The following is a 24,433-nucleotide window of genomic DNA, read 5'->3' as shown; positions in this document are numbered from 1 at the left end:
ACTGCAGTTTCAGACTGAGGATGAGTGTGTGCTCACACCTGTAATTCCAACGGTCAGAAGTTTAAGGCCAGCCTGGGTTACAGAAGGAGTTTTAGAATAATCTAGTTACAACATGGAATGGTGACTCACACCTTTAATCCCAGCCTTCAGGGAGGCAGAGGCAGGCAGATCCCTGTGAGCTCGAGGCCAGCCCGGTCTAAAAGGTGAGTCTAAGACAGCCATGATGACACAGAAAACCCCTGTCTTGAGAAAAAGAAAAAAGAATAGTCTAGTAACAGAGTGAGACCCTGTCTCCAAAATGAAATAAATAAGTAAATAAATAAATAAATGGGAGTGGAATAAAAGCCAGACACATGTAACACCCATTCCTACATCCTAGCAGTAACATTTTTTTTCCGAGACAGGGTTTCTCTGTGTAACCTTGGCTGTCCTGGACTCACTTTGTAGATCAGGCTGGCCTCGAACTCCCAGTGATCTGTCTGCTTCTGCCTCCCGAGTGCTGGGATTAAAGGCATGCGCCACCACGCCTGGCCAACAAAAAAATGTTGAAAGCAACCTTGACCCGTTTTAATGAACGATATATCCAGTAAAGATAGAAAGGTGTAATGTCTCCAGGCAGTAAGAGCTGAGTCGGGGGAGAGGTACATTTGTAACCCCAGCACTCAGAAGGTAGGGCAGAGTCAGTCTTGCTACCTAACAAGTTCCAGGCCACTCGAGGCTACAAGAATTCCTCTCTCAAAATGGAGCAAACAAAATTAGGGTCTAAGAACATGGCTCGGTTTGTGCAGTACATGCTCAGCATGCATGGGACCCTGGGTTCAAGACCCAGAGCCATACGAACCTGGTGAGGTGACGGGAACCTGTGATTCCAGCACTCAGAAGGGGAGGCAGGAGGATCCGGAGCTGAAAGTCATCCTCAGCCATAGTAAATTCAAGGCCTATCAGGCCTTCTTGTGGCTTTGATAAATAAATGAGTGAATTAATAAATAGATAAATAGAAAGATAAATAAATGTCAAAGTCAAAAATCAATAAGAGATTAACATCTAGAATAAAAGAAGGCTCATTGAGCTTGTGAGCACAGAGCAGCAACCTTGAGGAACAAAGCCCAACGTTAGGAAGCAGCAGTTTCTACAGGGGAGTAAAAACCCTAATAACACAGGACCCTCAGTAATATAAAATGGGGTCTGAGGAAGCTGACAGCAGCTGAGAATGGGAGGTTGGAGTGGCCCACACAGCTGTGCCTGAGGGCCACCTGGTCGTTCCCCACCAACTCCCACCCCAGACAGGGTTTCTCTGTGTAACCTTGGCTGTCCTGGACTCCCTTTGTAGACCAGGCTGGCCTCGAGCTCACAGTGATCTCCAGCTGTTATTTTTAAAGGGCTGAAGAACTAGCCTTCTGGACAGAAAGGATTGGCAGCACCAACCGTGAAGGTTTTTGACATAAAACTGCAACTTTGTCTCTTCGCTTCAATTTTCCGTCCCTTTTTGAAGCTCCTCGGATTCCTGGCACGGAGGAGCCAGGATCGTAGTTTTCTAGATATTTCTGGCTAAGGTCGAATGACCTAATGAAGCTCTTTAGGCAGAAGAAAGAAGTTGTGGAGTTAGGATAGCCACTAATGGAATCTGCGGAGAGGTTGGTGGACGGGGGCAGGCGGAAGGCGGAGGTGCACACGCTACAGAAAGCTGTCCCGCTCCAGCACAAAGTGGGAGGGAGCTGGACACACCCCTCTCTGAGCGGGACCAACCTTTGACCCAAACGTGAACCCAGCACGGCTGCACACTCGTGAATGTCCCCGGCAGGAGGCGGGAGCTGAGGAGCTCAACCCAGTTCGCCCTCCACCGCGTTGACTCAGCATCCGGGGCGGGGCGCGAAGCCCCTTATAAGGCTGGAGGCCCTTGAAGCCTGTGCTCGCCTCGGCGTCCTGGGTCCTTCGTCGGCTACGCAGCTCTGGGTCCGCGCCTCTACGCAGCAGCCAGTGAGTCCGCACCGCTGGGCTTCCGCGGACTACCAGCATGCAGTGGGGCTGGCCTGGGCTCTCTCGGGACTCAGAGCTCTTTTGCACCGGGCAGGAGGGGGGCAGAAGGAACGGGGAGACTTTCAGGAGGTTTTCGAAGCCCAGAGCAGGGAGGCGATCCGGGAGATGGGGCAGGAGGGTGCACCACTCTGAACCTAAGTCATCCCCTTCCCTTACCTAATCTAACACCCTTCTTCTGCCCACCCCAGTGCCGCCGTACACCATTGTCTACTTCCCGGTTCGAGGTAGGAGCTCGTGACTGCTCACCGTTCCTATTCAGCCCGGGGAAACTCCAGTTCATGTTTGACCCTCTTCCGGGTTGCAAGGCTGGGCTTCCTTCACCATGCCCACTCCCCTGACCCCAGGTTGCTTTGAGGCTGGGCCTAGACACTGTCCCCCAAAATTTTCCCTGACCCTCTCTCCATACAGGGCGCTGTGAGGCCATGCGCATGCTGCTGGCTGACCAGGGCCAGAGCTGGAAGGAGGAAGTGGTGACCAAAGATACCTGGATGCAGGGCTCGCTCAAGTCCAGCTGTGTGAGTGACACACCTAGTGTGTGTGTGTTGGGGGGGGGGGGGCAGAGGCGAGGCCTTAGGAGATTTGTAACTAGGAAGAGTGCAGCCTCACTAAGCTTTGCCCCTCCCCTCCAGCTATACGGACAGCTCCCCAAGTTTGAGGATGGAGACCTAAACCTGTACCAGTCCAATGCCATCTTGAGGCACTTGGGCCGCTCCTTCGGTAAGTCCTGAACCTCAGGTGGTCCGGCTGGCGGGCAGGGTGGTGAAGCATTAGGCATAGTTTCAGGGTATTTGCCCTCCTGGCCACTCCCATTTTTGTCCAATTTGGACAGAACAAAGCAGGGACACACAGAGATTGTACTTGTTCGGGCTGCAGCTGTGGTCTGCCTGGCGTCACTTCCGGTTGCCTCTCATGAGCCCTGGACTCAGATGACTGCCCAGATCCCCCTCCCTCCCAGACTGGGACCTGCAGACAGACACATGCCTGGGGGGGGGGGGGGCTGAGGTGTGGGGGGGAATCAGGAGTTAGTCACGCCGTCTCTTCTAACCTGCAGGGCTTTATGGGAAGGATCAGAGGGAGGCCTCCCTGGTGGATATGGTGAATGATGGGGTGGAAGACCTTCGCTGCAAATATGTCACCCTCATCTACACCAAATACGTGAGTCTCGACCCCCTCTCCCAGGAGAGGGGCCTTAAGCAAAGGGGCTTGTGCACTTTTGACTCCATCCTTTCCCTCCCTGTGTCAGAGCCCCAGAGGCAGGCTGGAGCAGTGTGAAGAGGACCTACAGACAGCTGGGGGCGGGGGGGGCGTGGCCAGTAGTTGCAGATAGGAAGAGAGTGAGTGTGTGGGTGTGTGTGTCCACAAGTGTGTGGGTGTGTGCATGGGGACAGAAAGTGAGGAGACAGAGCTGGGGGCAGCAGGCTAGGTCCTCAAGTCTTTGAACCAGCTGGCTCCGACTCTGGGGCGGGGATCGGGGGGTGAGTGGGGGGGCTGTTGAATTACCTGTTCCTGGCTGGGTCTAAATGTAAAGACACCTCAGAGGAGACTTTACAATAATAAAGACAAGAGATCTTAGCTGGAGGTGGTAGCACACGCCTGCCATCATAGTAGTTTTGGAAGACTGAGGCAGGAGGACTACGCCAAGTTCGAGGCCAAACCTGAGCTACAATGTGAGCTATCCAGGCCAGCCTAGGCTATAGAAGAGGATGTTAGCAGGAATGGAGTGGGCGCCTGAAAGGGAGTGAGACCAGGTCATAGCCTGGGAGGGGTGTGGCTAGGCCTCCTGTTTCTAGGCAACCCAGGAGATAGTGGGAGGGTCTTGTCCCTTGGGGGTGGAGTATATCTAGAATTTATTATAGGCAGCAGGATTCCAGTGCCCACTGCACTGTGGTGGTGGGAGGAAAGTACATCTTTGGGTGTCTCCCTGGCAGGAGGATGGTAAGGATGACTATGTGAAGGCCCTGCCTGGGCACCTCAAGCCTTTTGAGACCTTGCTGTCCCAGAACCAGGGAGGCAAAGCCTTCATCGTGGGTGACCAGGTGAGCATCTTCTGGCATTTTGCCTCTTATGATAAGACAAGTAGGGGCCATTTGTAAAATGGAGCAAAACTACTGGGTACAGGGGAGGGAGGCTGAGGGATTCAGCTCTCTCAGCCCCCCCCCTCCACCTGCTGATATCCACACTTCCTGCCCCTGCAGATCTCCTTTGCCGATTACAACTTGCTGGACCTGCTGCTGATCCACCAGGTCCTGGCCCCTGGCTGCCTGGACAGCTTCCCTCTGCTCTCGGCCTATGTGGCCCGTCTCAGTGCCCGGCCCAAGATCAAGGCCTTTCTGTCCTCCCCCGACCATGTGAACCGTCCCATCAATGGCAATGGCAAACAGTAGTGAACGGAGGAGACAGAAGCTGTTTGTACTTCCCTCACCACCACCACCACACGCACACCCTTTTCCAGGTCTAATAAAGTTTGTAAGACAGAAAAGATGTTGCAGGCGCTGTTTCCTGGACAGGGGGCTCTGAGACCGTCAGGCTGGGAAAGGGCAGAAGACAGGAAGTGTGCACACAAGAGTGGGGCCAGGGCATCTTCCTGCGTAATGTTTGCAGACATTTTGGAACAGGAGGAGGAGGAAAAAAGAGTAAAAAGAGAAATAATCCAATGTCCAGTGAGAAGAGTATCCTGTTGATTTTGGCAGTCAGTTCCAGGAACACTTGACAGAACACCTGGCTGTAGGTAGGCTAGTCCCCTGGCCCGGGACAGGCTGAGACCCTGTGACCCCAGGCTGGTCTGGTGGAGGGTCACAAATTACACAGAAGGTCTCTGTTTGACTTGCTGGTGATGCACCCTATGCATACAAGCCGAGGTATGTTAGCAAGGGTTCTCAGAATAAGACATCCGGAGAAGATAAAATCTTATCTGTAAGCGGATCTAACCTTTTAGTGTTTGCTTTGTTCTTTGTTTTTTGTTTGTTTGGTTGGTTGGTTTTGGTGTGGTTTTTTTCAAGACAGGACTTACTTTGTAGACCAGGCTGGCCTTGAACTCAAAGAGATCCTCATGCCTCTGTTTCCTGAGTGCTGGGATTAAAGGTTGTTTTGTTCTTGCTAGGCCTGAGAGTTACATTAAGAAGGTAAGAGCCAGGTATCATTTATTTGGTGTGTGTTGTGTGTGCTTCTCTGTGTGTGGTGAGGGCAGTGTGCAAATGCACATATAGAGGCAAGAGGAGGGGAGGGTCAAGTATCCTGCTGCACCTCTCTCTGCCTTATTCCCTTGAGTCAGGATCTCTCAAAAACTACAGCTAGGATGGCCAGCAAGTCCCCGAGTCTGCCACCATCCCCTGGCTGCCCCAGGGTTGCACATGAGCATGTGGCCTCGTGCAGCTTTTTTACTTGAGTGCTGGGGATTCAAACTCACATCCTCATCCTCGCTCAGCAAGTGCTCTAATCCACTCAGCCATCTCCCCAGCTCCTTTGCTGGTTTTTTGTTTTTGTCTTAAAGATAGGCTCTCCTGGGCTGGAGAGATGGCTCAGCAGTTAAGAGCACTTGTTGCTCTTCCAGAGGTCCTGAGTTCAGTTCCCAGCAACCACATAGTGGCTCCCAACCATCTGTAATGAGATCTGGTGCCCTCTTCTGGTGTGCATGAAGACAGTGTACTCATAGACATAAAATAAACAAATTTTTAAAGATAGATACTCTTACATGCCAGGCTGCCTTCGAGCGCTCTGTGTAACCAGGACTGGCCTTAGCTCCTGATTCTCCTCTCATCTCCCAAGTGTTGTGATCTGTGCAGATTTCCTTTGGCCTCGGTATTCTGTAGTGGATAAGAAGGATGCTTTTCTTCTTCTTAGCCTGGCTTTTATTGCTGTAACAACACCCAAGCCCAGGTAATTGAGATTGCTGTCACACTAGCTGCTGAGTCACCACCGTGCTCTAACTTGTGTGAGACAGTGGCTCCTCAGGCTGGGAAGTTCCACTTGGAATATAAATGCAGACACAGGATGACTCTGCATCTAAGCACCGCCGTCCGGCCAGCATGCCTACCAGTCACTGATAGCGTATCTATAAACGTAGCCACGTAGATTGGAACACATGGGCACACAGGTGTATTAAAGCTATGTGAGAGAAAAGTGAGCCCAAGAAGTTAGTTAAAAACTCCAGATCAAGGAAAAAAGCAACACCTTCACCAGCCCCTGTAAAAAGAAGCCCACTGCCGTGGCAATGGCCCTACAAACCTGGCATCCAAACAGCATGGGCATCAGAGGACCAGCTGGCAGAGAATCTCTACGTGTCCTCTGATCAGGCTCCAGCTCTACATGGCCTGGTCCCCATTGCTTGACAAGGCCCATGGGACTAGCTTTTCATCCACCCACCCTTCCTTCTGGACCCCTGGCTCTCACATTGAGGATCCCACACTGTACTCCCCTGCAACTGGCTTTTTCTTACTGGCTAAGCAACTACCTGTCACTCCACCTGTGCTGGCCTCTGCCTCGGCCTTTGGTAATTCCTCTTTGAAGTCTGCAGCCCCTTCCCTTCTACCCTGGGAAGTGTAAGGAGCAACCTGAGAGTTAATATTTGTTAATGCCCAGCTGGTGCTCTAGAGAGGGTTCAGGGTATATTCTCTCGGACTGGATGTGGATGCCCTTCTAGTTCACTTTATCTCTTGGGTGACCAGAGCTGATGGCTCAGGCAACTGATCAGGATTGAAAGAAGAAAAAGGAAGGAAAGGGAAAAAGGAGCCCAAGGTTTCTTCTCTAGGGACTGGCTGTACTGCGGCTGAAGAGAACTTAAACTGACCACCTTTTTTCCTATGGCTTGGGCTGTAAAAGTGGCTTCTGGCTAGAAGCTGCACGGGGGTTGTAAAAGGAGGCTCTTTGATCTGTAGATAGGCCTTTCCAATAAGTTGGTGTAAACTTAGGCTTATTAGCCGTAGAAGGCTGATGCCCCTGAGCCTGCTAACTTATTTGCTAATCTATAGAGAAATAAGGAGTAAGAGAGAGAGAGAGAAAATAAACCACTCACACACATACGTTCGGAAGAAGAGGACCAGGAGAAAAGGTGGATGAAGTCAGGCGTCTTAACTTCAACTGAAGTTAAGCTCCTCAATCTTTTCTCCTCTGTTCTCCTTCATTTTCTCCTCTGTTCTCCTTCATTTTCTCCTTTGTTCTCTTCATTTTCTCCTTTGTTCTCCTTCATTTTCTCCTTTGTTCTCCTTCATTTTCTCCTTTGTTCTCCTGCTAACGTTTATTGTAGCCCCTATTTATACTTCTGAGAAAAGGGAATTACCTCATAGTCAGAAGAGTACAATTAATCACAAAAGCAGATGAATTCTAAAATACAACAGGTTACATGCTTTAAAGTTAAACATTTCTTATCTATGTATCCATTATGTAAGTTCATGGTGAGTTTAAAATGAGGAAGGTTGGCAGGGTCTAAAGTTAACAAGGTCTGAAACTTACAAGAGTATACAACCTATCAGTTAGGACGGACCTGACTATACATTATCCAGCTATCTCTTAGTTCATTATGAGCTCAGGACAATAATTTTGTCTGTCTTTCATTCTAAGAAACAGAGTAAATTCAGACATCTCTAGGTAACTTCATTCCACATAGGTTCACATGAAGTTTAAACAAATTTGGCTATATTTATGGTCAAATACCAGAATTCATGGTGCCATCTGTGATGGAGGCTTATCTGAAGCCACAAATCTGCTGGTAGGCTATCCTAAGTGAGGCATCTGGAGGTCCACAAAGGTATTTATTGCAGCCATAAACTAACTTTAACTTTTAAAACTATTTGAGCCAAATCAGGAATTCCATAATCAGGGATCAATTCATCTGGATAACAAAAAGTACATCTTCAATAAGATCCTCTAGGAAGTTTGCTCAATCAGAGCTGGTCAGAACCCAGAAGCTAACAATTCACACCAATGCCAGATGTATTTATTTTTGTTTTTTTGAGACAGAGTTTCTCTGTGTAATCTTGGCTATCCTGGACTCGCTTTGTAGACTAAGCTGGCCCTAGACTCACAGTGATTCACCTGCCTCTGCCTCCCTGGGTGCTGGGATTAAAGGCATTCGCCACCATGCCCAGCTCTAATGCCAGATTTCAGAGAGATACAGCAGTACACAATTGACAGGGCAGTCAGAGGTTGGAAGCAGTTCTGGGGTACATCACAATACAGACCTTGCAAATATCGGATCACCTCCGAGATCTCTCATGCCTCCTGGACTTTCCCAAATCAATGGCGCCTGACAGCATGTCAGAGGCTGGAAGCAGTTTTGGGGTACATCGTGGTATAAGACCTTGCAAACACCAGATCACCTCCTAGACAGCCCACATGCCTAGTGAGCTCCCTGAACAGGGCGGCTCTTGGCAAATATTATTAGTTAGGGCTAAGACAAAAGAAGCTATTGCCAGTGCTCACGATGTCAGGGGAAACTGATTATGTGATCAATCTCAGCGGACAGGGACAGTGTGGAGTAGGAGCAGATTCTTATTTGATACATACTAGCACCTTGAAAAGACACAGCTGTCTACAGGAAAGAGTCTTGTTTCCGCTCAGAGTTCCCGAGTTGGGAAAACATTGTATCCATATTGTATCTGAATCCACTCAGCTTCTGGCGAGGAAGGAAACAATGTCACAGAGGAGCCCAGCAAAGGAACTCATCTCCACAGATAATGCTTTCCTGAGGGGTCTGTCCCCAGCACCCAACACCTCTTAACTGTACCACTATTTGTTTGTTTATGTGTGTATGTTTGTATGAGTGTTTTTGTTTGTCTGGTTTGTTATTTATTTTTGTTTGATCAGGGTTTCTCTTTGTAGCCTTAGCTGTCCTGGAACTTGCTCTGTAGACCAGGCTGACCTTGAACTCAGATTTACCTGCCTCTGTGCAGCAGTACTGCCAAGCCATTTCTCTCTCTCTCTCTCCCTCCCTCCCTCCCTTCCTCCCTTCCTCCCTCCTTCCTTCCTTCCTTTTTTTTTTTTTTTTTTTTTTTTTTAGACAGGGATTCTCTGTATAGCCTTGGCTATCCTGGACTTGCTTTGTAGACCAGGCTGGCCTCCAACTCAGAAAGACCTCCTGCCTCTGCCTCCCCAAGTGCTGGAATTACAGGCAGGCACCACCGGGCCAGCTGCTGGCTGCTTCTGAATGTTCTAATGTTGACAACTGAATGTGATTGTGAGTTTTGGTCAGAGACCCCAGGCTGTCCTTAAATTCGCAGAGATCTGCCTCCCGAGTGCTGGGATTAAAGGCATGTGCCACCTTGCTCAGGGTGAACAAGTCACCATGCCCTGCTCTGAGCTTCTTCTCAGGAGAATGTCTCCTTGTCCTTCCAATGCCCATTAGAAGCGGGAGACGGTTATGGTTCAACAGTTGTGAGCACTTTGCTGCACTATCATGAGGACCAGAATTTGGATGCCAGCGGTTAGGTAACAAACTAGATGTGGTCCTGTGAATACTGGTAAGTCTAGCTTAGGGTGGGGCTGAAGTCAGGAGGATTGCCCTGGCTCACTGGCTTTCAGCCTAGCCAAGGAAGCTTGAATTCCAGGATCAGGCAGAGACCTTACTTCAAAGGAACAGGGTGATAGAAGAAGTGTGATGCCCCTTTTTTGGTCTGTTTGTGAACACAGGCAAATACATTCATGCACATGCACACACACACACACACACATACATTTTTAAAACAATTTTTTTTTAATTTTATGTACATTGTGTATGTCTTTCTGAGGGTGTTGGAAAACCTGGAACTGGAGTTATAGACACTTGTGAACTGCCATGTGGGTGCTGGGACTTGAACCTGGGTTCTTTGGGAAAAAAGCCAATGCATTGAGCCATCTCTCCAGTCCTATTTATTTTATGTGTATAGGTGTTTAGCCTGCATGTATGTCTGTTTACCACATTATATATACAGTGCCTGTGGATCTACTGGTCCTGGAGTTATGATGGTTGAGAGCTACCATGGGGATGTTGAGAACCTATCTCCAGCTCCTGCTCCTACACATAACTAAATAAAATAAAATTTAAATCCATATTACTGCGAATAGAAGAACTATAGATTATACTAGGTAGGCTTCTTAAGACAAGATTTCTCTGTGTAGCCTTGGCTGTCCTAGACTCACTTTGTAGACCAGGCTGGCCTCGAACTCACAGTGATCTGCCTGCCTTGCCTCTTGAGTGCTGGGAAAAGGTGTGTGCCACCACGCCTGACTAAGCTTCTTTTTTTTGTTTTAATTACATTTTATTTGGGACTGAAGAAATGCTTCAGGAGCTAAGAGTACTGTTTGCTTTTCCAGAGGACCCGGGTTCAGTTCCCAGCATCCATATGGTGGCTCACAGCTGTCTGGTAGCTCCAGTACCAGGGACTCTTTCTGGCCTCCGTGGGCACCAGGCACGCACACAGTGCACAGACACAGAGGCGAGCAAAACACCCACACACATAAAAATGTAAAAAAAAAATTTTTTTTAATTATATATTTATTCTGTGTTGTAGAAGAATGTGAATTCAGAAGATGGCTGCTCTGGCAAGAGATCACATCCAAAGACCTTCTAGGCCTGTGTGATCTGGCTGGAATACAAACATACTTTTAATCCAGGAGACAGAGGCAAACAGATCTGAGTTCAAGGCCAGCCTGGTATAGAGCAAGTATCAGGTACAGAAAGGCTTAGGTGATACCGGCCTTTAATCCCAAATGAAGGTAAAGTTAGTTTGTAGAAGGGAGCACCCAGGTCTGAAAGTGATGTCTAATTGAGTGGCAGAAAAGGTGACAAATCAGAGATTTGACAGAATAGGATACACCCAACTGTCATGAGAAGAGATAGGAAAGAGAAGCTATTTAAGAGACAGTTTTACTGCTGGGCAGGTGTGGTGGTGCACACCTTTAATGCCTGCATTTGGGAGGCAGAGGCAGGCAGATCGCTGTGAGTTCGAGGCTAGCCTGGTCTACAAAGTGAGTCTAGGACACTCAGGGCTACACGGAGAAACCCTATCTTTCTTTCTTTCTTTTTTTAAAGACAGGGTTTCTCTATTTAGCCTTGGCTGTCCTGGACACGCTGTGTAGACCAGGCTGGCCTCGAACTCAGCGATCTGCCTTCCTCCGCCTCTCAAATGCTGGGATTAAAGGTGTACACTACCACGCCAGGGAGAAACCCTGTCTTGAAAAACCAAAAAAAAAAAAAAAAAAGCAGTTTACCAGGACAGTAGTAGAGAGATGAGTTGCAGAGAAAGAAAGAGAGAGAGGACTCAGGTGAAGATGGAACAAGCTAGAAAATGAGAAGAAGCCAGAAGATTAGAGTAGATTGCTGAGTTAGTTTGAGGCCAAGCAGAGCAGTTATGGGGTGAGAGAAACCAGATTAAATAAGTCAGCTGGGAAAGGAGTTTGGGCCAGAACAGCTAAGTTGAATCAGCCAGCCGGAGCTCAGAAAGAACAAGTAAGGTTGAGCCTATTAAGCAGAAAGTCTCAGAGGTTGAAAACATTCTAGGCCTAGATTAGATGGTACGGAGCCTAGAAGCTTCCAGGACTAGGCCTAGGTTAGCAGAAAGGGGCAGTAAGACAATTGAGCTAGAAGAATAAAAGCTACTTTTACATTGTGTGTTTTTGTTTTTGAGATAGGGTTTCTCTGTGTAACAAGCCCTGGCTGTCCTGGACCAGGCTGGCCTTGAACTCACAGAGATCTGCCTGCCTCTGCCTCCCTGAATGGTGGGATTACAGATGTGTGCCGCCACACCCGGCTATTTTGTGTGTTTTCATGCATGTGTGTTTGTATGCATATGGGTGAGTGTGGAGGTCGAACACGAACATGAATGCAGGCATCTGCCCTAGAAGCCAGAAGAGGGTGTCAGCCTCCCAGGTGCTGGAGTCTCAGGCTGTCTGAGCCAACAGGTGGGATTCTGGGACGTCATGAACTTGGGTCCTCTGGAAGAGTAGCAAGCACTTTTAACCACTAAGCCATTGCTCCACCCCCATCTGAGTTTTTATAAGGCTGGAGGGTGATGTTGCCCAGCTGCTTGAACCCAGCTTCTCAGCAGAACTCTTAGGTGTTTTGTTGTTGTTGTTGTTGTTTGAGACAGAGGAAGTGTGTCACTGCTGTGTGGGCTTTGAGTTTTCAGAAGCTCAAGCCAGCCCCAGTGTCACTCTCTCTTCCTGCTGCCTACTGATCCAGATTTAGAACTCTCAGCTCCTTCCTCCTGCATGTCACCATGCTTCCTGCTACAATGACAATTGACTAAACCTCTGAACTGTAAGCCAGCCCCAGTTAAATGTGCTTTTTATTATTATTATTAGTAGTAGTATTGTTGTTATTATTATTATTATTATTATTATTATTATTATTATTATTATTATTTTAGTTTTTCAAGACAGGATTTCTCTGTGTAGCCTTGACTGTCCTGGACTCACTTTGTAGACCAGGCTGGCCTTGAACTCACAGCGATTCACCTGCCTCTGCCTTCCAAGTGCTAAGATTAAAGGTGTGCGCCACCACCCACCCCCCCACCACCCCCCGGCCAAATGCTTTTCTTTATAAGAGTTGCTGTAGTCATGGTGTCTCTTCACAGCAATAAAACCCTAACTAAGTCTTCTTATGTAGCCCAGGCTAGCATTGAACTCATGGTCCACCTATCTCTGCTACCTGTGTGCTAGAATTAGTTACAAGTGCATGCCACCACATCTGGTTCCCAGCACTGAGAATGAGATGGAAGAATCACTCCAAATTCAAACTTTCCTGGACACATAGTGAGCTCCAGACTAGCCTGGTTAAGGAATGAGATCTTAAGGCATGTGTGCAAGGTGGGAGTGGTGGTTTGAAAGAAGGTTTTTGTTTTTTTTTTGTTTTTGTTTTTTTTTTAATGAAAGTAAATTCCAAACGTTCCATTTTACGAATAAAGACTCGGGAGCCAGATGCTGGGGTGAAAAACTCCTAATTCAGAGAGGCAGAGAAAGCACCCAGCTGAGTAGGAGAAAGCACTCAGCTCACGTCTCAGAGGAAAAGCCTGAAAAGTTTACTAGCTCAGCTGACAGCCCAGGAGGAAAAGCCAAAAAAAAAACAAACCCCTAAAAGCCAAAGAGCTTGCTATCTCAAAACTCAAGATCCCCTTCTTTTTATCCACACTGTCTTAAATGCCCTTCAACTCAAAGTCCCTCCTCCTGTTTAATCCCTGTCAGCTGGTTTCTTGCTCCACCTCTTGACCTAGGGTTAACTTTATTAAATTCTGTGTGCAGATAGCTCTTGGATTAAAAGTGTCTGCTAGGGCTGAGCCACACTGTAACTACCTGTTTACAATAAACAAAAAGTCCTTGGATTAAAGATGTGTGTTAGGGCCCAACCACACCAAACAAGAAATAGGGTTTTACAGGTCACAATCTCAGGGTTCACCATGGCATCAAACATCCTGCAACAGAAGGCCCAGCAGACAAGAGTGTGTTCTGCTGTGGCAGAGAACTAGAGTTAGGCTCTCATTCCCACATCAGGAGATACAACTCCAGCTTTAGGGATCTGTCACTCTCTTCGAACCTCTGTAGAAACACACACACACACACACACACACACACACACACACACACACACACGAATAAAAAACAAATTAAAAAACAACTAAACAAAGCCAGTGTGGTAGCACACACCTGTAATCCTAGCACTCAAGAAGTGAAGACAGGAGAATCAGAAGTTCAAAGTCAACCTCAGCTATATAGTGAGTTCAAGGCTAGGCGGAGCTACGTGAAAGCCTGTTTGAAATCATTATCTTCATCATCATCATCATCACCATCATCTTTCAGTTGAATTTTCCAGGCTCCCCAACCCCCAACATGATCTGGTAAAATCCCATTCCGCTCCCGATCTCCAATCTCACTAGCTCGGAAAACTTCTCTAGGCCCAGTTCCACATTCCTGACACTCCTGGCATTCCTGACAGCTGTCCCAACCCCCATCACCTGAAGATGCCAGCCACCTAAGTCCCCACCCAAGATGGCCATATCTGGGCACAAGTCCAGCATGTGGCAGACAGACCACTTTCCTTTGCCTTTAACCCATAAAAAACCCTCCCTGCCATAGTCTGGGTGCTGCTTCCTCTGGTCTCATCCCCTGAGGCTGGTGAACTCACCCAAGAGCTTCAGTTCTTAAATAAGCCTTTACTTTTAATCGACTTGAATGGCTTATTTTGTTGGCAGAGATAAGCTATCAAACACCAGTGTCAACACTACCAGCGGCGGCAGCAGCACCTGAGGCAGGGGAGGGAGGGAGGTCTCTGCAGATGTCAGGCAAGGAAACAAATCTCAAAGAAATGAGACAGACATTTTTAAAAGTCTGATAGCAGGCTGTTTATTCCCAATATATGTAAATCCAGTGCAATTTGGGGGGAAAAGGTTCCTGGTGTAGTGCAATCCCATGTGCACAGAGAAGCATAATTACATCAAATCTTAACTGTTGGAGGTTGGCATGATGTTTTTTGATGCTAATTACTGCTTGCTCCCTTTGTACCCCAAGTATTGATTGCTATGGTAACCTTGCCTTAAAAAATGTATTGCTATTTGACCAATAAAGAGCCAACACACCTGGGCAGGTAAGCTTTGCCCCCACCCACCCACGCACTCATAGGAAAGAGCTATCTTAGCAAGCCGTGACTCACACACATTTGTGGTTCCAGAATTTGGGAGGAACAGGCTGGAGGACAGGAGTTTAAAGCCATCCTTGGCTCCATAGCAAGTCTGAGGACAGCCTGAGCTACAGGAGACCCAGTCTAAGAGAGGGAGAGGAAAATGGAGGAGAGGAAGAGGAGGAGGAGGAGGGAGGAGAAGAGGAAGAAAACCATTTTGACTGATCAAGTGGACAGGCTGCAGTTTCTGACTGCCACAGTTTCTACTTTTGTTTTTACCGATTATACTCCACTTTATAAGAATCTTTTCGTGTAGTTAGGATCATAAGATGCTAGCACACTCACCTCCAAGTTGGATGATGATGGGACAGGTGGACAAAATATCGCTGTAGCCTCAACCACCTGGCTTCCCTGTCCGCTCTGCTGGCCACATGACCTGTGCCAACTATTTCACCCACCCCCTTGACTGAGACCAGAGAGAAAATACTCTTGTGAGATGGCTTGAGTTCAGCAGTGACATTATTAGCTAGCTAAATGGCCTGGGCTCAGCAGTGATATTGTCAGCTAAAGAAACAAGATTCCGGGAGGCTCGGACCCAGCGTTTGCAGGCTGGTAACAGGAACAAACCGAGGAGGAGGAGTTAAAGATTCTCCACTAGCCTCCACCTCAACCCTGGCCCCCGGAATTTACTACCTCAGACCCCATTCACCTAAAAGGTCACCAATTGTTAAGCCTATCATCTGATAACTAACCACAGTTGTTAAGTTCTGCCTCTGTGAGAGGGTATTTAGGCGACCCTCCACCATTACAGAACAGGGTCTCCCATTGCTACGAGTACACAGTGTGGACCCCTACACGTCGGCTAATGAACTCCTTTGCTTTTGCTTCGACATTGGACTCTGTCTCTCAAATGGGCTTCCAGGAATAAACTTAGCCGGCCTAAATTTAACATTCTCAGTCGTCGGTGAGGTAAAAGGTTCTGCATGTGACTAAGGGAAACGGGACATGCTCTGGTTCATTGTGCTGGTGGCCCACAGCAAAGCTTATTCACACAGATGCGGTCCAGGCAAGATGCCCAGCTTTCTTAGTCTACAAGATGGGCCGTAGCCGAGGGATGCAGGCTTCGGCGCCGAGGCATCAGCCTCAAGGCTCCAGCAAGCACAAGGAGCATCCCTTCCCGGGGCTGCTGTGGACAGAGAACCTTGGCCTGGAGCAGCTGACTGACGTACTGAAGGCAGCTGTGGTGGATCAGAAAGGACCTCTGGTGACAATGAACAAGCCACAGGGTCTGCCTGTGACAGGGAGACCGGGAGAGCTGACATTGCTGTCTGTGCTGCCACAGCTGAGCCAGGCCCTGGGGCTGGGAAACCAGGAGCTCCAGGTTGTGCGAGCACCTGGAAAGGAGGCTTCTGGGCTTGTGCTCCTCTCCAGTCGTCCCCAGACAGCAAGCCACCTGCAGAAGTTCTTTACCTACTCAAGGAGAGCCCAGAGACCCACAGCCACTTACTGTGCCATCACTGATGGCATCCCTGAGCCTCCTGAGGGGACAGTCCGCGTGCCTCTAAAGCTGGAACACATGGATGGCATTGATCTTGCAGTCCCAGTGACATCCCCATCTTGAAAGGACATCATGGAAGGTGTCAAGAAGACCCTCAGCCATTTCCATATGATGGCCACAGGCTGTGGCTGTGCCCTGGTCCACCTGCAGCCGCTGACAGTCAGCTGCAGGTGCACATGGCTCTACAGCTCTGCCCAATTCTTGGGGACCACACCTATGCAACTCGCGTGGGCACCGTTCTGGGCCAGCGCTTCCTGTGGCCAGCCAAGACCACCAAGCCCCAGAGACAGGTCCTAGATGAAGCCCTGCTCAGACATCTCCACCTGAGTCCTTCCCACGCAGCCCAGATGCTTTTGCACCTGCACCTGCACCACCTCCTCCTCCCAGGCACCAGATCCAGGGACCCCCCCACCAGTGAACTTCTGGCACCCCTGCCCCCTTAACTTCCCTCGGACCCTGCAGTGTCTGCGGCTCTCCCCACAATAGACTGTCTGACCCCCAGTTGGAAAATAGGAAAAGGAAGGGCTGTGGCCCAGCTCAAGGACCATAAGGTCAGTGCTGAGCACCATCAAGGCCCTGGGCTCCTGGATCCAACAAACCTAAGATCAAATCCCAGTTAGGCCACTTGCTTGCTGTGTGGTGTTGGGCAAGTGACTTCTCTCTGGACTTTAAATAAAGTTCTACCTCACAAAAAAAAAAAAAAAAAAAAAAAAAAAAAAAAAAAGATGGGCCATAGTCACAAGCTCACGGAATCATCTTGGTCCTACCCTGTGATTCCCCTCCACGTGACTAGTGACACAAAAGACAAAGAACAATGACAATAAAGGACGCACAGAAGCCGGAGCCCTCAAGACAGTCTGCCAGAGCCTCTGTCCTCAAAGGCATAGTTCACACAGATTCTCCCACCAATCTAAATTTAGAAAGAGACAGACAAGGGGAGGCTTGTGTGTGTGTGTGTGTGTGTGTGTGTGTGTGTGTTGGATTGTGTGTGTAGTTCAGAAATTGGCACCTGGTATCTTTCTCAATCACTCTCTACCATTTTGTCTTGTTTTGTTGTTTTGTTTGTTTGTTTGAGGCAGAGTCTCAACACACAGCTCTAGATGGCCTGGAACTCAAGAGATCTGCGTGCATAATCCCGACCCCAAGTGTTGGGATTAAAGTATGTGCCACCATGCCCCGCTTTCATCTTATTTCTGAGATGGTCTCTCAATGAATCAGCTGGACTGGCTGCCAGTGAGCCCCAGGTGCCTCCTGTCTGCTGTGAGACGTGCTGGGATTAGACGGAGTGTTGGGCCACACCTGCCTGTTGCTGTATTTCTTTCTTTCTTTCTTTCTTTCTTTTTTTTCTTGGTTTTTCAAGACAGGGTTTCTTTGTGTAGCCATGGCTGTCTTGGACTCTCTTTATTGACCAGGCTGGTCTCAAACTCACAACGATCCACCTGCCTCTGCCTCCCAAGTGCTGGGATTAAAGGCATGTGCCACCATACCTGGCTCTGTTGGCATACGTTTTAAAAACTATTTTTATTTTGGGTTCCTTAAGTCTCTTTCTCCCTACTCCTTCCCAACCCCTTCCAATACCCCAACACCAGGTAGGAGAGAAGGAAGGTTAAGGGGGGAGAAGGGGCATGGTTTCCCCTAGCTACTTCCGGCTATTTAGGGTCCTTGGGTTCCTTGGGGCAAATGCAATCCTCATTTCAGGATACCTCAGCTTCACACTGTGACCAAGAGCAGCGGGGGGGGGGGGGGGGGGGCAGTACCAGCAGCCTTCTGCTTTCTCGGAGCCCCCAGTCTCTGTCCCTGTCCCTGGCTCTGGCCCTGTCTCTGTCTGTCTGTCTGTCTGTCTGTCTGTCTGTCTGTCTGTCTCTGTTTCTCTCTCTCTCTGGCAATTTATTCCCAACTGGCAAAGACCACATCCCTGCACCAGTTAGTACCCAGCTGACAAAGATCACCGGCCCTCTCATGACGTAGTTATCAGCTGTGGACAAACTTGAGGCAGCCCCCGTAGCCCACACCTGGGATGAAAACAAAATATGTTTATATATCATAAGTAAAAACTTCCGTACAGTTTTGGTTTTTAGAAATGGAGGGAGGGAATTTGGTGTCTGGATGGGCTCCAATATGTAGGGTCTGGTCCAATGGTGGCTTCCTGGAGATGCACTGTACTTCTCTCCCTTCAGGTTGCTCTAAGGAGGCCATTTCCTTCTCTCCCATTATCACTGGGAACCCTGAGAGACACCCCCTCCAGGTCCCTGAAGCCCTGATCTGCCCATAGCTGGTGCCTTTGTTTGACCTGGCCTCCCTCATTGTAGACTCCCTGCCTCCAGTCACCACGTTCTCTCTTTCCCTCCTCCTTCCTTCAGCACAATGGGTGATAATAGAGGGCGGAGGAGAGCTAGGATCGCCAGTTATGATGTTCAAGTCTACCCGTCAGTTTGGCTGAGCCGTGCGATGTCAAATAGATGAATATTATTCCTGGACATTCCATGAGGACTGTTTTGAAGGAGACTAGCGTTTGGATCTGAAAAGGAGGCCGGCCTCCGCAATGTGGGAGGCCATCGACTGTTTGAGAGCCTGAGGGGAACATAAGAGTGGAGCTGCCGCGTGGACTGTGCCTGAGTGTGCAGCTCCTGCGTGCTGGAATCCGCATGGTCACGGCTCTAGCGCTTGGAATTACGCTGCCTCCAGCTTCTGGGGGTGGGAGTCTTCAGCCTACCCATGATACCCTGTAAGGCTCCCTGCAACCCATACATCTCATAATGTATATGTACGCATGTGTGTTCACATGAAAAGAATAAGATGCCACTCCTAATCATGCCCCTCTGGCATACTGACTATTTTGAGTTAAAAACATTTGAAAGATAGCAGGAGCAAGAAAGACCTTGCTGGTCTTGCTTTATATATGTATTGCTTTTTCTTTTCTTCTTGTCTCAAAAGTAGGAGATAAAATTCACACCAAGACAATTCCCTCCCTACAGCAGACAGACTCTTATCATCAAGGACAGACGGCACCCTGGCTCATTTCCCTGTCCTTCCTGAATGGTGTCTGGCACTGCCCCCAGCTGCTCTGTGTCTTGAGACAAGGGTCCTCTAGCAGAGCAGCGCATGCCCTTGACCATTGAGACATCTGTAAGTTTTGTTTTTCAAGACAGGGTTTCTCTGTGTAACAGCCCTGGCTATCCTGGAACTTGCTCTGTAGACCAGGCTGGCCTTGAACTCATAGAGATCCACCTGCCTCTGCTTCCCGAGTGCTGGGATTAGAGGTGTGTGCCACCACTGTCCGGCATCTGTAATTTTTTTAAAGCCAGGAATAGAAATTTTTTAAACATTTTTAACTGTTAGACTCAGATAGTCAGAGTCTATTCCTGGAAGCCCATTAAGAGTCAGAGTCCAGAGTCGATGCAAAAGCAAAGGAATTTTATTAAACTGATGCTCTGGGGTCTACCAAGTCCAAGGAGATGGAAGACCTCGTCCTGCAGAAGCTGAGGCTTTAAGCTTTACTTATTTATTATATATACAATGTTCTGCATGCCTGTCTGGCAGAACAAATAGACGGTTGTGAGCCATTATGTGGTTGCTGGGAATTGAACTCAGGACCTTTAGGAGGAACAGCCAATCCTCTCTTAACCTCTGAGCCATCTCTCCAGCACCCAAAGCTGAGGCTTTAAATACCCTTTACAGAAGCAGAACCTAGCACACAGTGGTTAGTTAACGAGTGATAGGCTAACAATAGGTGACTTTTTAGGTGAATGGGGGCCTGAGGTAGTACATTTTAAGTAGGGTGAGATGGGAGCAGTAAATTCCGAAGGCAGGATTGAGACGGAGGCTAGTGGAGAGTTGTTTTTTTTTTTTTTTTTTTCCGGAGTAAGAAGGAGATTTAATGCCACACCCATCTTGTCAGCCCCAGTGTCCACGATGCAGAAGCTCCCCCGTGCATCCGGCTTCCAAAGCATCTTCCACAGGGTTAGGCTGTTCCTGAGGCAGCCAGGCGAGGCCTACATCTGAGGAAAGGGGCTCCTAATTCTTTTTTTTTTGGTTTTTCGAGACAGGGTCTCTCTGTGTATGTAGCCTTGGCTGTCCTGGACTCACTTTGTAGACCGGGGCTCCTAATTCTTAAACTTGCCGTTGATGTAGGGCACCCAGCCCAGGATGAGCCGCCAGTCCGTGGCCCACACCAGCCCCACGGCACCCACAGTGCCCCACATGCTGGCTGTGGGGACCCAGTTCTTGGCCAGCTCCCTGTAGCGTGGGCCTAGAAACCTGGTCAGCATCGCCGCAGGGTCTCTAGTGGAGAATTTTTATTTTTTCAAAGATTTATTTATTTATTATTATGTATACAGTGCTCTGCCTGCATGTACACCTGCAGGCCAGAAGAGGGCATCAAATGACATTATAGATGGTTGTGAGCCACCATGTGGTTTCTGGGAATTGAACTCAGGACCTCTAGAAGAACAGTCAGTGCTCTTAACCACTGAGCCATCTCTGCAACCCTAGTGGAGAATTTTTAACTTGTTCTTCTCCATTTACTGTTGTCTCGTTTGCCCTCATTATCAGCCTGTAACTTTTAACTTGCTTTGTTCAGCTAACAATGTTATTGTTATGATGGCTAAGCCCAAGTCGCCTGTAATCTTATAATGCTTAGCTAATAATGTTACTGCTGAGTTCAGGCCACCTGGGATCTTACATAACTTATTTATTTTTATGATAACAGAGGTTTAACTCAGGGCCTCAGGCACGGGCCAGGCAACTGTTCTACCACCAAGCTACATCCTCGCCTCGTTTTAAAAACACTTTAATCCCAGTACTCAGGAGACAGAGGCAGGTGGATCTCTGAGTTTGAGGCTAGCCTGGTCTACAAAACAAGTTCCAGCATAGCTAAGGCTACTGAGAAACGCTGTGTTGAAAAAAAAAAAAAACAAAAAAACCAAAACACCACCAACACTTTATTTTGTGTGTGGGCACGTGCGTGCCAAGGAGCGCGTGTGGAGGTGAGAGGTCAGCTTGCTGGCTTGGCCCTCTCCTTCCACCACATGGATCTCGGGGATTGGACTCAGGTTCTCAGGCTGAGCCACTTCGCCATCTCTAGAGGTACATTTTTGTTTTCCCAAGTTTCTCAAGAGAAGGAGACTCCCTGGCTGGGGCTTTTCTTGTTTTGGTGTTGCTATGGTCAAGTGATCCTGAGACATGCAAAAAAGGATTCTCACCATATCGTGCCCCAGAGCCAGCTTAAGCCCAGGAGACACACCATCCATCTCTGATCCACACACCAACACCACCACGTGCCATGTCTCGCTGGGTCCGGGCTCTCATTTACATCCTCAGAGCCCTAGGCCACGCCCCTCTCCATACCACAGGAGGCAGGACCCACCAGCGGGCAGAAGCCACGCCCCTCATGAGACAACTAATAGCTGCGGACAAATGAAAGCTCAATCTGAAATCCCACACTTGGGATTAAAACAAAAACAGATTTACATAACACAACTGAGTTTACAAAGAAACCAAAACTTCCACTACACAAAACAAAACAAAGCCAGGCGTGGTGGTGCACACTTTTAGTCCCAGTACTCCGGAGGCAGAGGCAGGCGGATGGCTGTGAGTTCGAGGCTAGCCTGGTCTACAATGTGAGTGTAGGTCAGCCAAGGCTACACAGAAAAAAATCTCTCTTAAAAAAAAAAAAAAAGAAAGAAAAAGAAAAAAAACCAAACCAAAACAAAACCCAACCCAAACCAAACCAAACCAAACACATGGCAATAAAATGAGGCCTTACCAGAATTGCCACTAGAGATCCAAGAAAGAGGCAGTAGTGTCCTGGCTGAGAGGGTCTGCCCAGGTGCCACGGGTGTGGGAGTCGGTATAGTAACCAAGGCTGATTACATAAATAGAGGCTTGTAGTGAAAAATTTTGTTTCTTTTCTTTTTTGTCCAAGACAGGGTTTCTCTGTGTAGCCTTGGCTGTCCTGGACTTGCTTTGTAGACCAGGCTAGCCTCAATCTGCCTGCCTCTGCGCCCTGAGTGCTGGGATTAAAGGCATGCACCACCAGGTGCTTGTGCTTTGTTTTGTTTTTTTCAAGACAGGGTTTCTCTGTGTAGTCCTGGCTGTCCTAGGATTGCTTTGTAGACCAGGTTGGCCTTGAACTCACAGTGATCTGCCTTCCTCTGCTTCCCAAGTGCTGGGATTAAAGCTGTTCGCCACCACCGCCCGGCTTTATTTAGAGTTCTTAAACACTTCAACCTCCTTCTAACCCACTGATCAGAGGAAGGGGAGAAAGAATCCTAATAGGTAAAAGGGGTTGTGGACCTGATTAGCTGTAGTTCCTTGGACCAACTCTGCTCTGCCTCGTCAGGATACCCAGCAGTCCAGTCCAACAATGAACACCAAACAGCAATACAAATCCACAGAAGTGGCATGTTCCAGCTTCGCCAAATCAGCCTGCGTCAGCAGAAGCAGCCAAAAGATGCCAGAGTACCACAAGAAGTTCTGTGAACTTAGGTTTTGGGCTTGACAGTGGGTGTCTTTGCCCAGTGAGCCATCTCACCAGCCCTGTACTATTCTGTTTGAGACAGTGTTTGTCTATGTATCTCACGTTGGAAAGACTTAATAAAGATGAGGCAGCAGACATTTAGAAAATTATGATTTTTACTGTCTAGAAAAACCAAAAAGAAAAAAAGAAAATTATGATTTTTAAAAAATCATAAGTCTCAGAGGCTGGAGGGGTGCCTCAGTGGTTGAGTGCACAGGCTGCTCTTGCAGAGGACTAGGGTTCAATTCGCGGCACCCTCGTAGTGGCTCAGAACTATCTGTAACTTCAGTCCCAAGGGATCTGGTGCCCTCTTCTGGCCTCCACAGGCACGAGGCATGTGTGTGAGGTGCACAGACATACATACATGCTAAACACCCACACACAGAAAACTAAAACAAAATTAATTCCCTATCTGTTAGGATCATTGCCTACCTCTCTCAGCTACTTTAGCTGTCTGATCCGGAGGTGGCTTTCTGAAAAGGCAGGTGCCCCATAATTCCATGTTGTCATTTTAAGACTGGCCTGACCATAGCTGGAGCTGTGTCTCAGTGGTGGAGCTGTGCATAGGAGCCACCATGGAGGGACTGGGGCGTGGATCAGCGGTAAAGGGCTTGCATAGCGTGTGCCAGGCCCCGGGTTCCACCTGCAGTGTTGAAAGGGACCATCTTGACCATTCTCGGCTTTTTGTTGCTCTGCACATTTTACCATCACATTTTCAGTTCTGTGGGAAGCGCTGGAGAGCTTTGGGCCAGAGTTTGCCAAGCCTCGTCTCTGTGCCACTAGTCATCCCACCAGTCAAAGTCCCGAGCAACCAAAGTACTTGCTGACCCCAGGGGTCATGGACCACATCACGCAAGGAAAAAAAAAAGCCATAAATACCCCCAGGGCCTCATGATCCAGTGCAGCAACCGAGGCCCCTCCTCCTAGTTTTAAGATGTTCTGAAGAGGTAGAAGTTGTTTGGTTTGTGTCCTGTGCTTGTTGTCCTGTCTCCGAGGACGTTAGGCCTCTGCCACAAACATGCTCCTCCACATCCTCGGACAAGCCAAGAAGCATCCCAGCTTGACCCCTCTCTTCCTATTCGCTGGAGCAGGAGGCACTGGAGCGGCGCTGTGTGTGATGCGCTTGGCACTGTTCAGTCCAGAGGTCAGCTGGGACAGGAAGAAGAACCCAGAGACTTGGGACAAACTGGGTCCCAATGACCAATACAAGTTCTACTCAGTGAACGTTGACTACAGCAAGCTGAAGAAAGAAGGTCCTGACTTCTAAACCATGAAGTTCACCATAAAACTGCTTATAATGAGGGTCTTTCAGAAGCCACCTGCACAATTTTCCACTCAACCAGGAAACACTTCTCCTCTGGATGCATGAAATCGTGCTGATTTTTTTTTTTTTAGTTTATTTACATTGATGAGTAAATCTCTGAAACTTGATATGTGTCACTATTTTTTTGGGGGGTGGATGTTTTAAGACATGGTTTCTCTGTGTAGCCCTGGCTGTCCTGGACTCACTTTGTACACCAGGTTGACCTTGAACTCACAGGATCCACCTGCTTCTGCCTCCCAAGTGCTGGGGATTAAAGGTATGCGCTTAAGTGTCACTATTTTTTTTATTTAAATAATTTATTCAGATTACATCTCAATTGTTATCCCCTCACTTGTATCTTCCCCCCTCCCTCCCTCCCTCTTTCACCCTATTCTCCTCCTCTACACCTGTGGCAGAAGGGGACCCCCGCCCCAC

The 24,433-nt window shown here is 48.4% G+C and overlaps 3 protein-coding genes and 1 pseudogene across 3 annotated transcripts; 3 read left to right on the top strand and 1 right to left on the bottom strand.

The window, feature by feature from the left end:
* Positions 1-1,873: 1,873 nt before the first annotated feature.
* LOC127189157 (glutathione S-transferase P) lies at positions 1,874-4,453 on the top strand. Its single transcript, XM_051145792.1, has 7 exons — positions 1,874-1,977; positions 2,226-2,261; positions 2,446-2,552; positions 2,667-2,754; positions 3,089-3,192; positions 3,966-4,073; positions 4,233-4,453. Coding segments are annotated over exons 1-7 (633 nt in total). The 5' UTR covers positions 1,874-1,976; the 3' UTR covers positions 4,422-4,453.
* Positions 4,454-15,625: 11,172 nt separating this feature from the next.
* LOC127189778 (mitochondrial mRNA pseudouridine synthase Rpusd3-like) lies at positions 15,626-16,664 on the top strand (annotated as a pseudogene).
* Positions 16,665-20,281: 3,617 nt separating this feature from the next.
* On the bottom strand, positions 20,282-20,454 carry LOC127189777 (cytochrome b-c1 complex subunit 10-like). The gene has a single exon (XM_051146884.1). The coding sequence runs from the start codon at positions 20,444-20,446 to the stop codon at positions 20,282-20,284; it is 165 nt and encodes a 54-aa protein (XP_051002841.1). The 5' UTR covers positions 20,447-20,454.
* Positions 20,455-23,713: 3,259 nt separating this feature from the next.
* LOC127189997 (cytochrome c oxidase subunit NDUFA4-like) lies at positions 23,714-24,009 on the top strand. The gene has a single exon (XM_051147047.1). The coding sequence runs from the start codon at positions 23,714-23,716 to the stop codon at positions 23,960-23,962; it is 249 nt and encodes an 82-aa protein (XP_051003004.1). The 3' UTR covers positions 23,963-24,009.
* The last annotated feature ends 424 nt before the right edge of the window (positions 24,010-24,433 follow it).

This window comes from Acomys russatus, chromosome 5 (genome assembly GCF_903995435.1).
Source record: "Acomys russatus chromosome 5, mAcoRus1.1, whole genome shotgun sequence".
NCBI classification, from domain to species: Eukaryota; Metazoa; Chordata; class Mammalia; order Rodentia; family Muridae; genus Acomys; species Acomys russatus.
The sequence above is the reverse complement of the archived record's forward strand: the minus strand, read 5'-3'. Positions and strand labels throughout refer to the sequence as shown.